Source organism: Epinephelus moara, chromosome 22 (genome assembly GCF_006386435.1).
Source record: "Epinephelus moara isolate mb chromosome 22, YSFRI_EMoa_1.0, whole genome shotgun sequence".
In the NCBI taxonomy this organism is placed as follows: Eukaryota; Metazoa; Chordata; class Actinopteri; order Perciformes; family Serranidae; genus Epinephelus; species Epinephelus moara.
Window position 1 is genome coordinate 39,630,194 of NC_065527.1, and position 17,857 is coordinate 39,648,050.

General features: G+C 42.0%; 1 protein-coding gene across 2 annotated transcripts; it reads left to right on the forward strand.

The window, feature by feature from the left end:
* Positions 1-1,118: 1,118 nt before the first annotated feature.
* On the forward strand, positions 1,119-16,302 carry LOC126384163 (claspin). 2 transcript variants are annotated; one of them, XM_050035103.1, is made up of 24 exons: positions 1,119-1,365; positions 2,457-2,574; positions 2,924-3,366; positions 3,753-3,905; positions 4,086-4,148; positions 4,238-4,310; positions 4,486-4,588; positions 4,716-5,311; positions 5,413-5,601; positions 5,814-5,977; positions 6,088-6,284; positions 6,527-6,579; positions 6,701-6,894; positions 7,248-7,785; positions 8,130-8,163; positions 8,406-8,502; positions 8,616-8,770; positions 8,885-9,046; positions 9,223-9,344; positions 10,531-10,661; positions 10,848-10,968; positions 11,645-11,727; positions 13,647-13,808; positions 15,703-16,302. In XM_050035103.1, exons 1-24 carry the CDS (start codon positions 1,339-1,341, stop codon positions 15,826-15,828), a joined length of 4,104 nt encoding a protein of 1,367 aa, XP_049891060.1. In that variant the 5' UTR covers positions 1,119-1,338; the 3' UTR covers positions 15,829-16,302. The 2 variants fall into 2 exon arrangements, with proteins under 2 accessions (XP_049891060.1, XP_049891062.1); XM_050035105.1 differs by having other exon boundaries at positions 11,648-11,727.
* The last annotated feature ends 1,555 nt before the right edge of the window (positions 16,303-17,857 follow it).

The following is a 17,857-nucleotide window of genomic DNA, read 5'->3' on the forward strand; positions in this document are numbered from 1 at the left end:
CAAAGGAAAATGACACAAAAGTGTGTGTTGCATTATTGTCTTTATTATATTATTGAGTTATTATTTCTGATGCATAGATGTCTAAAAAGCATTTTACTGTTGTAGTTGGTTGAGATGGAGCTATTTTGAAATACTTTCTGTTCATGGGTAAATCTATAACAATGAATGTATTGTATGTATTTTAAGTCTGCAATGTGTTTTGTATGTAAAATCTTGATCTGAAAAGTGACTATTGTTGTGAAATTCATACATTAATATTGCATCACCCAGCAGGCACACTGGAGTACAGAGAGTCCATACTGTACATAAATATCATGTCAGTAGGCCTATATTTACTTTGATGCAAGATGCAGATAACACATTGAATGTGCACAATGTTAATCTGCTGAGGGGCAAACTGTAACATGTAGTGCGGCCTGTGTAATATATTGTATTCTAACACTGGAATACACATGCACAGAGAAAAACGTATTTCATTAATTTCAAATTGAAACCAAGCACTAAAACCATGCATTATGGTTTTATGATTCACAAGGAGAATCTCTTTGTCCCTTAGTAGCATTCAGCCTACATACTGTTCATCCTAAACTGACCCGCTTTTATTATATGATCACCCAAAATGCTTTTGTTTGAAGAAGAACATTCAGAACATGATCATTACCAACAGGTGTTAAGTGTATTGATGATCAATACATGGAAGCTTCCATTACCATGTGGTTTATTCCCAGTAACAATTACAGTGAATGTCTCTCAACTCAGTTATATGGGATGATACACAGGGAATGTTTGTTACGTAAACACACACCGGTTGAGAATCACTTCGGGGGAAATAAATGGAAACAAATGCACCAATCATTAAACATGTTATTTCAGTAGATTTTGCATCATGAAGCGGGACAAATGAGAAACTTCTTTCAACAAAGCCTCAAATCAGCCTCATTTACGCATTAACACCCTCGACCCCGCCCGCCCGAGTAGTTCCGGTGTTTAAAACCAGCTCCCTCCAAGCTGTGTCGTTAAACTGGGCGGATACAAATGTCCCCTACTGACCAATAGGAGAGCTGGAACCGGGCGATTGACACTCCGATGACGAAAAACTGCGGGCCAGCTGTCACGGCGCGCGAAAGATCAAAATTTCTATTCGGTGTGTCGGCATCAGGCGGGAGGAAGAGAAACAGCCCGGCTAAACACTTTCTAAATGTGCTTTAAAAGTCTAAAATAGCCTTTGTCGCGCAGACATTTGCTTATCGACGTCTGTTGTGGCTGCCGAGAGTCGACGAAGCGTCGTCTCCGCTGGAGTGTTTTACAAAAAGAGCGTAAAGTAACCGGCGGACAAAGATGAGCCTGGTCGTTTCTCAACAACAGGTGAGGAAATGATTTCAGATATCACTCGGTAGTTACGACAGCTACCTAACGTGAAAGTGTCAGACTAACATAAATGTCCCCCTTATTGTAAGTTGGGTAGAAAGACTTAAATTGTTTCTTAAAGCGGAGTTAGCAGGTATAGTTAGCGCTAGCCAGTTAGCTAGCTCGCTAGGTCAGGGTTAGCTAGCTGAAATAGTGGTTGTCGTCCTGGCCTGGTCACATCGATTAAATGCATGTTGGCCTTGTTAACCACCACCAAAACTTATATATATGCAGATTGTGATCTTGGGGGCGACTCACAGAGATAATATGTAACTTTTAATGTATGTTACATGTAACATTAGCTAAGTTAACTGCAAATGTAGGAAGGGAGCGATGTGGCTAGGTAATGTAGCTACGTGCTCATTGTTTGGTTTATTGCGAGGCGCTACTGATGTAATTTAACAGCCATTTGCCTGCTTAAACTCGTATAATCGACCCTAATGCTTCATATTAACTTTGCCAAGAAGTTACCTTTACTTGAGTATTATTTGACAAATACAGACACGGTGTAACTTTGGCATCCCAGGAAAAGTTTAACAGTGAATTGGACGGCTATCAATAGCTGTATTCGTACCCTAACCATAAAATTGGTACCTTGTATCTTAAGGTTTCATTAAAGTATTGCTACAGCATACAGAACACAATATGTAACCACAGGCACACACAACTAATAGTGTGGGTCTTAGATTCAGGCTGTGTTGCATTGAATCTGGAGCCTCATGTCCCGTCCCCCCGTCCCCCCCTCCCAGTAAACACACTGCAGTTCCCCATACTATAAAACAGTGGTTCTTCTCAACCAGGGGTCCTTGTGGGATTGGTTTATTATGACCTTGTAATTTACTGTACAAGTGAATTCAATGTAAGTAAGAGTCATAAGAGTGACTATTTTGATCATAGGTTTAACTTCCTGAACTGTGGTTGTCAACTTAAGAATTCAAGCAACCAAAAATCTTATCAAATGGGGGTCCTTGACAAAAAAGGTTGGGACCCACTGCTATAGAAAATGCATTTTATGATGGCTAAATTCTGTTTTGGGTCATTGTACCCAGGCCGAGGGGCTGCCAGCTGTGGTCCAAACAACAGCAGAGAGTGATTCAGACAGCGGGATGGGCTCTCCAGCGGAGGAGATGGTCACAGAGACGGCCAACAAAAGAGAGGAGCTTCCAGGTGAAGTAACACAACAATAGATGATAATCCAGCCTGAGAGAAGTGGGCAGAAGCCACTTTTGCTGTGTGTGCTTATGTTAATGTCTGTGAAATTGCATTTAACTTGTTACATTTACATCATATGGTTTAGGTATTTTGTGGATACTTAACTACGAACAATAATTACAACAGTCAACTACATGCCCTGCATGTAGTTGTATCAATCATAGAGTAATATTGGAGCACATAAAATTGACATACAAGCAGTACAGCAATACACAGGATAAACAGCAGCAACAACAAACTTTTAGCACCACTGCATGTGTGCGGATATATTTGATTGTTTCTAAATTGTAAATTTGTTTTTTAGATTCTGATGATGATGATGATGAAGACATCACAGTACACAGAAAGCCTCATCGTAACGCCATCAGAGACAGTGACAGCGAGGAAGAGGGGGCAGCTGCGGAGAACAGTGTACACATGGCCGAAGCACTGGTCTTATCTGCTTCCAGCGGAGAGGAGATGGAGACCGGAGAGGCAGAGGAGAAGGATAAGAGGAAAGAGAGAGGGCCGCAGAAGAGCAAGAGAATAAGCCGTGCTCCCATTGACAGCGACGACAGCGAGCCCGAGCAAGAGAAATGTGGAGAAATGGAGGAGCAGCAGCAGGAGGAGGTGAGCAAGGAAGGGAAATCAAAGAAGGACGGAAAGAAGAGAGAGAAGAGCCAGAGGCACCAGGAGAAAAAGGAGAAGCGTAGCAAAGCAGTGGAAAAACTGAAGAAGAAGAAGGAGAGTGTCTCTGAAATGAATGAGGTCAGTGGAGTTTGGACTTTTCTCACAGTGGTGTGTTGTTTTGTTTTTCTTATCCTAATGATCTCTTTACATCAACGCTTTGGTACATCAGGGATCTAGTCTTGTTTGGAAACTGCACATTGAAAACTATGTTGTATATACACAGTGCGTATTGCTGTACATATCTCTGAATATTTAGATCATTGTTTCACATTCTAATGTTTGCAGCCATTAGGAATAATTATGTAAATTGCGGTATTTAATGTCTGTTTAAAATCAAGTTGTAAACATTTACACAAAGTACCAGATTTTGGAAAAACATTAAAATATTAAACTAAGCAGAAACAGAATCCTTGATGTGGATTTGATTGTATAATTTAAAGACAACTTTGTACTCATTTCCCCAGAACACGCCGCTCTCTCGGGGTCTGAATGACAGTGGATGTCCGCTGGGTGACACAGATCTGTTTGACACTGGTCTGGATGAAGAGGAAGAGGAGGAAGAAGAGTCTCTGGAGGCCATCCGTGCTGCTGTCAAGCAAAAGATGAAAAAGCATAAGGTAAAAAAAAATATGACTGTTTGAATGAATTAATTATTAAAGCAAGCACAGTCTTTATTTGTAAAAAGTGTTAGCAGGAATTTAAGCTGTTGCCTCTTACTGTCACTGATTACTGAATATGTCTACACAAATTGTTGTCTACACAGACTTTTGTATCAGTAGTGTTAAATATTGTTGCAGGATCCTCTCCTGGATGAGGAGGAGGATGAGGATGAGGAGGCACCAGAGAAACCCCAGCGTGTGGTATGCAGTGCCAAAATGCTTGACTTCATTCTACATGTAATAAAATTAATATTAAAAGTGGTTTCATTTCTAACGTGTGATGTTTTCAGGAGAGGAAAGCTGCACGCGCCAGCAAAGACGCAATGAAGCAGCTCCACAGTGAATCTCAGAGGCTGGTCAGAGGTCAGTCTACAAGAAACTCCTTTTATCTATTGTGGCAGTGTGGTTAACAGTGATAATCACTCCTTATTTTGTTTTGCCAGTTAAATCCCAGGCTGGTGTGGTTTCGGATCGGAATATAAAATGTGTAGTTCAGACCTTTTTCAAGGAACTATTCCATGTTCTTCTGTCTCTGTAGAGTCGACACTTGGCCTGCCCTACCACATCCCTGAACCGAAGACCATCGACCAGTTCTTTAAGAAGAGAGCCAGGCCAGAGGGTCCTGCCATGGCGTTGTTGAAGTAAAGAAAAACAAAATGGATAACTTATATTTGTCAGGGCAACAAAAATGACTATATGTCATCACAATTCAGTCAAAAGTTTCAAGGATGCCATTATAAACTCACAAATAAATCTTACTCTCTTCAGATCTACAAAGTATTCGGCCATGATGTTGGAGACACCATCAGCTCCTCCTCCTCCTCCTCCTCCCACCAACCCACCGAGGGAGCCCCTGCAGCCGTCCACAGAGCAGGACTCCTCTCCCTCTCTAGATCTATCGTCCACTCAGATGCAGCCCATACCTCATCCTGCCGCCACCTCGTCCCCACAGCAGGAGAGCCTCAACCAGAGTATGGAGGCAACAGCGAGCCAAGATCCCGACCAGGAATCTGGACCGATGCTTTACCTCTCTGAGAGCCTGCAGGAGTCACTCACAACGGATGAAGCAGTAAGACCTGCTTCTGACTCTGGAGAAGACGCTGCTCCTGTATCCCCGAAGCAAAGCCAGGCTGCAGTCGTGTCTGAGTCTGACACCCTGCAGAAAGAAGCTGGATCTGGGGCTTCAGTGGAGCCTTTAGCCGCTCAGGGTGGGAACACTGAGTCGTCAGCACAGCAACCTGCCAAACCCAAGAAGGACAAATTGGCCAGACTGAAGGAGCTTGGACTGGACCCACCGCCCGTTGCCAAATTGTGTCCAGACGATGGAGCCTTCATTCAGCTCGAGCCTCCACAGCTCAACCCTGGTGAGTTTAGGTTTTCAATAAAGAAAGAATTTGGCATAAATTAGAACAAACCTTTTCAATATTACATTTACATCTTATATTAACCTCTCTTCTCCAACTAGGTCTGGAGGCCCTGAAGGAGCGCTACCTGCGTCACGTCAAGGCGCCTGTACGCCCTCAAGGAGAGCGCACTATGCAGCTCAACATCATCCGCAAAGACAGCACTCCATCTGGCCAGGAAGAGTTGCACACTGAGTCCGTCACTGTCACTGTTAAAGAGGGAGCAGAGGAGCCTGTTGTTGCCAAACCAGGTGTGGATAGACGTGTGATGTGCACACAGAGGCAGCAGAAAATTAGAGAACTTGACGCATGTGTTTCAGATTGTTGACATCCTTTTAGAAACATCAACAAACAAAGAGGAAATGACCTTGGCCATGGTTCAGAGATGCACATATATTGACTTGGAGATTTGGTTTTTACCCCCGACATGACTACCCTCCTCCTCTGTCCCCTCCATTCATAGGAGAGAAACTGCTGACTCTGAAGCAGCGCCTGCAACTTGCCATGGCCCAAAAGAGACAGGAGGAGAGGGCACGGAAGGCTGAGCTGAATCGCCTTGACAATGAAGACTGCGGGGAGGAGGAAGAGGAGGAGGAAGAGATGACCGATGAGTCTGAGGACGAAGAGGTAAAGAGGATGTTTGTTTCTTGCTGCTTTGCAACGATCAATGTACTTGCCACACATTTGTGCGTTTATCCCTTCGTACTCACGTCAGGCCTGATCTTCTCTTTTACTAGAATGTAGATGACTTACTGGGAGGTGGTGATGATGGGGAGGAAGAAGAGAAGGAGCATGAAGATGAGGAAAGCAGCGTTGCCCAGAGTATCAGGAGCCCCTCTCCTGTGGCACTGAACAGAGCCTCGCTAACTCCTGACCTAATAAACACAGAAGGGACACTCATGCTGTTTCCCGGCAACTCATGCTCTCGCACCGGGTAAGTGTGTTTGGGGTTTCTGGTTTTATCTGTGTGTGTGTGTGTGTGTGTGTGTGTGTGTCTTAATGTTGGTAACAATGTAGCGTTGTAAGTGACTCAGAAGCATGCACCTTAAAAAATTAAAAGACAAAACTGCCTTAAATGAATTGACGAATTGTGTCTCACTTATGTAATCGTTATGTGGTTGTTCTATTTAGGCAAAAACAGCTTGTAAGTTTGACATGTATTGTTCTCCTTCTTAGTGATGGTGTAAGAAGGCCTGTTCCTGCTGGACAAGACAGCAGCAATAAGATGGGTGGGTAGAGTGAAAGACCTCTGTTCAGTTTGTCCTTTATACCCTCCCTCTTGAAAGTTTGGCTAACATTTTGTAAATTTTGTACATTCTTTTCTCACTCTCTCATCCCTCTCGTCTCCAGAAGAGGACGACTCTCTGTCCCTAGTGAAGGACAACAGCCACAACAGCAGCTTTGAGCTCGCAGGATCTATGATAACCTCCTACCAGCCCGTCAATAATCAGCGCTCTGCAGGAAGAAGTGTCTCCAACTCCTCCATTTTCCGCTCCCCTTCTCCCTGCCTCTTCAGGCCCAGCTTCCTCGGCTCGGCCTCCAAGGTAAGATGAGAAGTTTAATATGAAGAGTATCAAAATGTCACATTTGGGTGTTTGAATTCTCCCACCCACATTGTTTGTGGATGCAAAATACACAGATGCACTTGCACCTAGATATATAATCACATTCATGTGAATTTAAAATAAACAAGCCTGTGCCAGAGTGGTATGAAGCTATAAGTTCATACAAAGACTTCTCACCAGAACTCAAGGTAATATAAACTGGATGACATTTAGAAAAATAGAGAAAACCAAGTACAAAACAAAGAAAAAGAAAGACAGAGAGAATTGTTTCAGCATGTGTGTTATGTTGTTATGAAATGAAGTGGTTTAATTTGTCATCTTTCACCCCTCAGAGTTCAGGCAAACTCTCCGAGCCCTCTCTCTGCCTCCCTGTTGAGGACTCCCAAGACTTGTATGCGCCGCCGTCCCCAGGAGCAGATTCAGGGCCCCTGGGTGGAACAGCTTCCGGCCCCGGTCTTGGAGGAGACTCCCAGGGTCGCTTCTCCCTGGAGGACGACACCCATTCCCAGTTACTCGATGCGGATGGTTTCTTAAACGTCGGCCCTCGGCCAGGCGCCCCTCGTTCCCACAAGAGACAGTTGATCCTGGACAGCCTGGATGAAAATGCGATGGATGCCAACATGGGGGAGCTGTTGGGGCTGTGCTCAGGTGTCTTTGGGACAGCAGAGAGCAGCTCAGGTAGGGCAGGAAGCCCCGGAGCAACACAGGAGGACGAGCTGCTCGGGTTGTGCTCTGGAGCGTTTCCACAAACACAGACAGGAGAGGAGCAGGTGGAAATGGAGAAGAGTAAGGAGAGAGGACAGGATGAAGAATCTGACAATACCATGGATACTCTGCTGGGGCTGTGTTCAGGGAAATTTTCCAGTCCAGGTAAGGAAGTGTGTGTTGTCCCCCTTTTGTCTATGAGAACACGTGTACAGTGAATTTTATTTCAAAGTACCTACGTTTGAAATAGAGCTGAAACACAACCCAAAGATGTTTACTGTCCTAGAGGAGTAAACATACCAGAAAATATTCATATTTAACAAGCTGGAATCAGAGACTTAAAAAAATTACTCTAACCGATTAATCGATTATCAGATTAGTTGGCGATTTATTAAATAGTTGACTGCTTATCAAGGAACCTCAAAGGATCGGTAATCTGAAAATGTTTTGACTTGTTTTCCCTCCAGTTACACAACTTTTAGATTTGTCTCCTTTGCTGCCTATTTTAGGTTCTGCTCACATGGCTTCACCAGCACAAGACAGGTACGGTACAAAGACCTGAAATAATAAATAATCATTAATCATAAAGAAGTTAATTGGCACTTAACAGTTAATCACCTGAAAAGTTGATTACTTTTTGTGGTTCTTTACAAAACTGCTCTCCTTGTGTCCCTATTTCCACCTTTTTTTAATCTTTAATAACTTTTGGTAAAGGATTAAGAGGATATTAATTGGAGTATTTAAAAGGCAATATAAGATTCTCATTGTGATTTCTCTGTGTAAAGTAAAAAGAAGCCAGAGGAGGAAGAGCAGCATGAGGAGGAGGAAGAAGAGGACTGTGAGTTTCGTCTTCTGTCAGATGTGGAAAGTCACAGTGAGCAGGTAATAATGTCTCTGTTGTGACTTTAGCTACAGAAGTTCCACTTCATGTGTTAATAAAGTACTGTATGTTTGTCTTTTATGATGCAATTAACAAGTGAATTGTGGGTTTATAGGAGGACAATGATGAGGATGGCGAAGAGGAAAACGAGGATGGAGATGGAGAGGATGACGAGGCAGATGCCGGTGAGGAAGAGGACGATGATGTAGAGGAGGAGGAGATGCAGGGTGTCTTTGCACCACACCGGGTCAAGAAGAAGAAGAAGAAAATGTAAGTGTAGAATCAAATAAATCCATTTATGTTGCACCATATGCATATATAACTAATGTTAGATAATTCACGCTATAGCACAGGTTTTAATAGTCTCTTGCTTCCTGTTCTCAGGCGTTTGACCGACTATCTGGAGTCAGAGGCCGAGCTGTCCGGCAGTGATGTGGGCAGCGATGATGAGGACGGCGACAGAGGAAGCGAATACGAGGAAGAGGAGCTTCTTGAAGACCTTCCCTCTGATGAAGAGCTGCAGGACCAGGTCAACAAGATCCACATGTGAGTAATGTCCCGACTTAAGCTGCTCAGTACAGAGAGTTTTCTCCAATATTGCTTTAATCACTATAGGAATGTCCTGCCGTAGTGATGCAAGGTGGATATCTTGTATCAGAATTTTAGGGGTTAAACTGAGAGATGTAAATATAAAAATTCAATCAACCCCCTTGTTTCTACAGGAAACAGGTCATGGATGATGACAAGCGTCGTCTGAGGCTCTACCAGGAGCGCTACCTTGCTGACGGAGACCTGCACTCTGACGGCCCGGGACGAGCTCGCCAATTCCGTTGGAAAAATATGGGTGAGTTTGCAATGTAAGGAAGTGAAGGAAGGAGGGAATACTTTTAGATGTTTTGGGAATAACTTTATCTTTTTCAGGATCTAGTCTTAATTTTAAGGGGAAATTCCTAGAAAACATCTTAATTATGAGAATTTTCTTACTCACAAAAAAAATCACTGGGTCAGTGTAGCACCATCACAATACTGTCTTCATTTTAGACTGTACTTCAGACAGTGGGCTGTTTTGATACAGTTTTAAAGTTTATTTTTTCGTATGACATTTGAGTTATTTTCCCAGAGTTAAATGTTTTGGTTGCAAACTGTTATAATCTACTCCTGCTCTTTTTAAACTCACATTATTCACAGTATTTGTTACAGTTAGTTAACTACTTTGTAAATGTGTGTGTTTTGCATGCACATCATTTTGTAGAAATAAGCAACTTTAAGTCAAAACTTGAGCTTGTATCTAACACTGGTCATAAATATTTTAGTTTTTGTTAATAACCTAAAACTAACTTTAATGAAGGGTTAAAACAATCAATTTGTGCTCTGTAAAGTTAACCCAGTATTCACCCAAACTGGGTCCATTTTCTTTTACCCAGTGATTTTTAGTGTGTAGAATTTTCTCACTAGGAGCAATTTTGTAGTAGGCCTCTTTGTGAATATGCCCCCTAGATTCATTGCTATGTATTTAAAGTTTTACATATATTTTGCTTGATATTACACTTATTCAGTACATCTTAATTTTTTCTGGAAAGACAATTGTACTCAGCAGATCGCCACCCAGACCAACAGAAATAGACACACAAGAGATTTATGAAGCTAAAAACAATCGAGCTACAAGCTTATAAACTATGTGGAACTGGCAATTTAAACATTAATGATTAAGCATAAATGTGGAAATAAAAATTCAACAGTCCTACGTCCTCTTTTAGTCAGTTGGCATGGACACAAACACACTCCTTCACACACATTTGACCTCCATGCCAAATGTCATACTCTAAGAGTGAAAACTGTGGCTGCCGAAGAGTGGGGAAATCTTTGCTGACCAACAGAGCGAGCTGTAGTGCTGCTGGTCGCACCTAAAAAGTGGATGATTGATCCTTGAGTTCTTTAAATCATCTCTTTAGATTCTGCAAACTTAATCTCACGTCCCTCAAACTTGCTCCAACGAGACAGTCATAGTTTCTTTTGAATTCTTCCTCCAGATAATGGTTTCGACACAGACAGGACGGGAGCAGAGGGCGAAGAAGAGGAGGATGAAGATGAAGACGTGGACCTGTCTGAGGTCCAGAGGAGGAAAGAGAGACTAGAGAGAGAACAGTGGCTCAGAGAACAGGTAGGTCGTCGGGTTAATGAAAAATAAAATTGCAGTATTGACGGTGCAGGCTTAAAAGAGAGTTATATCTATAAACATACAAAGAAAAGCCAAATGCGTGCATTCATGTGGTTGAGTCATCCCCCTCCTCTGCAAGCGGGTGTTGTTATTTCGTCCTCATTCCTTTCTCTGCGTCTCTTCTCACAGTCTGAGCAGAAAGCCAAGAAGGGGGAAGATTTGGATGTGGATGATGAGAAGATTGGAGATGAAGACAGTCAGTTCATGAAGCTGGCCAAGAAACTGACTGCCAAGACTCTGCAGAGAAAAGGTCAGTTTGATATGAGGATTCACAACACAAATGATCCCATGACCTTAAAGGCACTCGGACACGTTTTAATCCAATAATAATCACACTAATAGGCTCAAATAGGAAGTAATTAGAAAACATAATCTCCAGACAGGTAATTCCAGCAGTCTAATCTTGGAGTCTCAGTTCCTAGGGTATACTCTCTCTGATCCACTTTGCGTTCAATTGAGAAGACTGTGAGTAACTTCACGTGATGTGCGTTTTAGCTTTTGAGATAAAGCAGAGAGGCACACACGCTGATTTCAGCAAAATGCTGGCATGTATCCCAGCAAACTAAACTAAACGTGACAAAGAGGGGAAACTACTGCCAGTGCTGTCACTGCTAAATGGCGAGTTACTTCAGAGCGTTCATTGCCAGACAGTTGTGACATTCTTGTGTTCCAGGAAAAAGAAAATGTGAAAAAAAACTGAGTGGCTGCAAATAATATTCATGCGTTTTTGTTACTTAAATCCAAAAATGACAAAGTGGGCAGGACATTAGTCCAATTTAAAGGGCATTATTTTAACTATTTGTACAGTGTATCAAGATGAAAACATTTCAGGACCACAAATGCACCATGATGAAACCCGATAATTTCATTTTTAGGTGTTGAAGTTTTCTGAGGAGCATTTATTTTTGCTATTTCATTATCCAAAGCAGAGCCCCCTGTGGCACCACAACCAGAGAAGAAGACGACAGCAGCTCTCAACCCCTTCCAGAGGCCCTTGCAGCCTTTACAGGTACGTCACTGCCAACACCCATAATCGGTTAACATGGTGAACCTGGTCTCCTGATTCTTTTTCTTTGTTATTTTGAGTCTAAAACAGGTAGCATCTGACTTTACAAAAACAGCATTACTTAGACCAGGCCTGTTCAATCAGCAGCCCGCGGGCCACATCCAGCTCAGACGCAAACTCTGAGCGGCCCGGCTAGGGATTGTTACCGAGACCCGGTATTAAACAGCCCGGGGCAAAATTAATCAAGACTGTAGTAATAAGCTCCGCCGTTATCTGCTCTTTCATCATAACTTTTCAGTTTGGTTTATGTATCATCATGCTGCAGATTCTCTTCCTCCACATACACGCAGACACACACAAACACAACAGAGTGAAGTCAGACAACAGCAGAGAGGCCGCAGTACAGATGAAGGGAGTATAACTTCAAGATTACTCCAGCTGTCAACATATATGCTTGTTACTATAAATCTGCCCTGTCCGCAGTCTCTCATTAACTGCCGTTATGGTCTACAATCACGGTTCACTCAGCACATCATGCTAGTGGGACCAATAGCTAGTTGTTAAAAACAAAGTAAAATGAAAGCTGTCTGTGTGTAGTCTGTTTAACTTAGTTTACCACTTATCTTAAAATGTACCTGAGGCAGCCGACCTGCGGACAGTGAGTCTCCTCAGTAGAGGAGGAAACAGAGAGCAGCATGAATGACTGATACTGATGTCTGTGTTCTTCATGCTTACATAACATAACTCCGTATTGTGATGTGAGAAGGAATGTTTTTTTATTGACATGTAAGGTTTTTTTCCAGTGAGATATTATTGAGTTTATAAAGTGGCTTTGATGTTGTAAACATGACCACTGCTGCCATGGAGTGTATAAAACTATGTTCTGTGTGTGTGTGTGAGTGTGTGCGTGTGAGTGCGTGCGTGCGCGTGCGTGCGTGTGTGCGTGTGTGTGTGTGTGAGAGAAGGGAGAGGAACAGAGGGAGATGTTGGTAGAGATAGTGTGGTATTAGTTACTGCTAACACCACTTGTTTTGCTTCTGTGCGCTGATGGCTCTTTTTCTGTTCTGTTTCTGCACTATGTGATGTTCCTCGGTCAGATATGTGACTAAAAAGTTTTTTATTTCAAATGTGACAAGATAAACATTGCTACTTTTACTACAATAATTTGCACTTTAGAAACTTGTCATTACCAAAAGCAAAAAAAAAAGTTTTCAATAGGTTGCCTGCTGCTGAAAAATGTCTGGACCGTCTGCATTTTTTTGGTTTAAAAACCTGGCCCAATCAAATGTGTAATTGAATAGCCTTGGCTTCATGTTTCTGTTTTAACCAGCACAGGAATTGTAGCACTGGTTTAGCAACCAGGAAACTCACAGGCCTATTGCATGTGTTAAATCGTCTCACGTGCTGATACTCAGTCAATGAAATCTGTGTATCCGATATGCATTGCGACATGAGTGAGTGAGATACACACGAAACTGGGGGTTTGTTCCCCCTGTTCAAAATCACCTACTAGCTAAGACCATATCTCACTGAACTAAAGCCTTTTTTAGTATGATTCTGAGTTGATTTCATGTGTCATTTAGACTACCTGTCCATGTGGCAACATTCCCAGCCGCCAAATGCCCTAAATTAGAGGTTTGTTTGCTTTTCCAGACGATCTGGCAGACAGGCAGCCATTAAGTGTAATGATCTAGTTGGTTAATGACTTTTGGGAACCAGCTAGTGCAGCCAGTGGAGAGTTAAGATCAGTTTCCTGCCTTGTTCTTAATTTACTAAACAAAAACATCACTGGAAAAAGAAGAGTCCATAATGAGATGTGTGAGTGGATGTCAGCTTGAAATGTTTTCCCATCAAAGTTCATTATGTATTCCCTGTGATCTATACAAGGTCAATGTAAGACTTATGTTTTATTATTCCTCCAGGTGAGGAGAGGGTCACTGCTGAGTCAGCCTCACTCCGTCCTTCAGAAGCTGGCGTCGATCTCGGAGGGGAATCCTCTGGCGCCCAGAAACAGCAGAGGATTCCTGTTTCAGACTCTGTCTCCTGAGAAGGACAAGTCCACCTCAGACGCTCCGCAGAAACCGGTGAGTGAGAGAAATGTCTCTAAACAAATATGTGATAGTCAGTCAGGTGTAGGAGCTGGGATAGAGGGGGCTTGATAGCTTCCTGTTTGCTTAAAACCACAATTAACAACGAAACCATTCACTCCCATGTTGCACCCATGCTCAGAAAAATACTCACTGAGCTGAACATACAAAACATCTGCATTTCACATTTTCATGGCAGTACTGCTATGAAAAAAAAAAAAAAAAACATATTGCAAAATTGTCTCATGTCCAACTCTGGTCATTAAGTCAATATGACATCATGTAGTTAAATGGTAACCACTTAACGAACGTAAAGAGCGTCCCACCGATTATCCTGGGACCCTGTTTCACAAAAACAGTTTGCGAGCACTGCTTAAACACGGATTGTAAACAATGGCAGCATCGAGTTTTACACATTGCAGAACAATTTGAGAGTCCTCTGGTGTCCTCATGCATGAATGTTAGTTTTGATTAGATAAATGTTTCAAAATGAATAAAAAAGAGGGGGAAATTATCTCATGGTTCAAATCCCAGACTTGAGTATTAAAGAACTGTCAAAACAGACCCCACGAGTACGTTTAACTAAAATGGAAGGTGTGTCTGTCTGTCTGATTTTCTCAACAACCGATCATTTGATTGACTTCACACTTGGTGGGTGTGTTACTGAGGACCCAAGGAAGTGCAGTGTCAAGTGCAATCTCTTGAGATCTACGGGACATTTTTATTAGTAGTGCATTATGTGTAGAAAGTGTAGTGTCTTGATAGGAGACATATTAACTGTTGAACCGCCGAACAGCATGTGGGTACAACTCGCTCTCCATCGCTTTCAAAATCAGATGACCAAAGACAGACCGGAAATGTTGCATCCTAGCAAACTCAGTCATGTCTGGCTTCGGCGATGTAACTTTCCGAATCAACACTTTTGTTCCCAGACCCAAGGAAGCGCTGTGCTGAGTGTGAAGTTGTTGTCTGCATGAGCGGTATTTGAAAAAACCTGCAATCAGCCCGTTCAGAACCAACATGTTTGAAGGGGCACTGCGCTAGTTGAGTTAACATCTTAAATCAGTCAACACTCCTTAAATGTCAATATGACGACTTTGACCACTTCTTATTGGCTCTCTTGCATGACATGCTTTAGTGTTGATTGGATCTTCCTGTGCTTAAAAATGTGGACATTAAATTCAACCAGGTTAAGCACCACACCTATTGCCTTTACATCATGTCCCGGGGATAATGTCAGTAAATTTGAGTAAAATACAGACTTCTCACCCTGGACGAGTGCACCACATGAAGCACAGACATCAGGGGGTAATCTCTAAATCACACAAGGTCCCCAGGTAATACTAATCCTGTGCAAGTAGGGCTTTAGACCAGAGAAATGCTCAGTCACATTTTCCAGCTGTTTTGAATAATAGGCTGATTGTGTCTTGGCTTCCACCTAGTTTCATTTTCCCAATCCTGTCTGCTTGTGTATCTTTTGAAAGGATCTCGCCGTTCTAAAAATAATCACAAAAACAAAATACTTTCCAAAGATCTTGGAGAGAGAGAGCCGGCTCAGTGTGATCGTCATGTGAGCATGATGGCTGAATTTGTTGACGCTGATGTCTTCTGGATTTATGACACTAGGTGGAGCCAGAGCCCATCCCTCCTATTGGACACTATTAATGCAGAAATGACTGCAGTTGTTTCCCAGCATGTTCTATCACAAGATTCTCAATTACATAACATGTAATTTGTTTTTTTAGCTACATTAAAACACGTTTATTATGTATTCTTTAACCACACTAATACTTAACTGCCTGTAGTCATTTTGTCAGTATGCATCAAGGTAGTGCTGTTTTGTACAAGAGTCTCAATGTTCTGACAAAACTCTGCATGTGTTTGACCTCAGATGATGAAGAAGAGGGGGTCAGTGGAAGCAGTGAACCCAGCAGCGAAGAGGGTCTGCAGGGAGAACAGACCTGCAGGACAGACTAAAGGCCCCCAGAGGAGCATCTTCAACTTCCTGGACCACTGATCTGTCACAATACACTAACTGAATGATGATCATCAGCATGCTGGGAAGCAAACTGATAAAGGACAGACATTATCAGCCACGTCCAGTATTTCACCAGCCAGTAAGACCTCAGACATGAAGGAGGTGGTAAAATGATGATTACGTACCAATGTGGCTGGTAGACATCCTCTGTGTCACTTCTGAAACACAGATGCTTGTATGTGTGTTTGCGTGTTTACATTGCCTTATAATGGCAAACTAAAGCACACCACTCAGGCATCTCTTTCTCTTGTTCGGCTTTTGTGTGTAAATTTTAAATCCGTGATGTCATCAGAAGCATTGATCTGTCGCACCATACTTGACCTTAATTTGGACTTTCTGACAGAAGTCCATGTTTTATCATGTAAATAGGATTGATTTTGTTTTTTACGGTTAGGGAAGATTTGTATGATGATTTAAATGTATTTGTTTTACGTTGTAAATAAAAGTGTATTTTAAGACATCTCTCTTGTCTTCTGTCGTCAGACCAGATGTGAGCTGTCACTCCTTTAGCTGGTCAGGTGCAACAGGTATATGTATTCCTCCCCTGACTTGTCCTCTAGCGCCACCAACAGGTAGATAATTTTGCTTTTACACAAATATTTTTGGTCCCCAGAGGATAAATCTTACTGACTTTTCCCCTAGCACCACCATGACGTTTATCCCATTATTTGTGTGTTGTTGTTTTTTTTAGTTTTGTAAACGAGCAACGCAACTAAAAAAGGAGTCACCCACCCCTTATCCTCAGAGAGCAACAACAAAATGAAAATAAAAGAAAAGAAACATGCTTTTATAGGGTAGCCACACGATTAGCAGAATATTCCTCACCAGCCCCTTGAAAGAAATATACACATAGTGCATGTACACACATGCTTTTTATACACACCTATATGCAAACGCTTTAGGCCAGTAGATGGGCTCTACCCACTTGCGGCTAAAGACAAAACAAAATGGCATGATAGCTGCAAAAATGAATATTTAACACTTTGGAAACGTTAAGATGGGCCTTCTTTTTAGACCTGGCCAGGAGAGGGTTTGATAGTGTTTCTCTCAGCTCTGCAACCTTTGCTAAAACGTGGCAACCATATAGGTGTTAAGATGTAACTTTTCATGTAGCACCACCAGTTTGAAATTGTAATTTATCAAACACTTGAGTTTATAACTAAATACTTGCAATACTAATGACTGATTCTGGTGAGCCTCAGCTGTACTTTGCTAATTAGCAAATGTTAGCATGCTAAACCAAGACATTTTAGCATTTCGCTCAAAACACCACTGTGAAGTACTGAAGTGCAAACTCAAATCCGCTAACATGGCTGTTTTTTATTCTCTCCTGTGTATTGAGTTACAAGGTAACATCTGTATTTTTCCACTTGGACCGGGTTTATTTTTGTCTCAGGGACTAATGGGAACAACAGTTTTTTAAATTTGCCCAGTATTGAGAGAGAGGCTGCAATGTAATCCCTAGGGGCATTTGTGCACCGTCAATTTACATCCACTAAAGTGCTTGTTTTTGCCACTGACAGGCTCAGATTGTTGTTACAGTGTCTGGCAACATTATGGAAAGGATCCCTAAAGAGAGAGACCTTTTTGTTAGACTAACACCCTTTTTGTTTAACAAGAAACAGCCCCGAAATTGTTTTCACCAAACACCCCAGACACAAAATGAGACTCAAAATTTTATCTATCTTTCCACTGTTCCAATTTCTTTGAGATAAACCCTCAATTCACCCAGTTAAATTGACCAGTTTTAAAATTTGTTGTTCTCATTATGCACTCACAAAAATCATGGGAAAATAAGGTCCAAGTTGAAAAATACCAAAGTTACCCTTTAATACGGCTTTCTACTACCTATACTACAAATGTGGTCTATCTGTAAAGACATTTTTGCTCTTAAAGGTGAATATTTGGGGCTGGATAAATTTTACAGTCATATATAGTATATAGGATTGGCCTTATATCAAAAGTTTTCTTTAAAAAAAAAAAACGTATTATTTGTGTAGGACAGGAA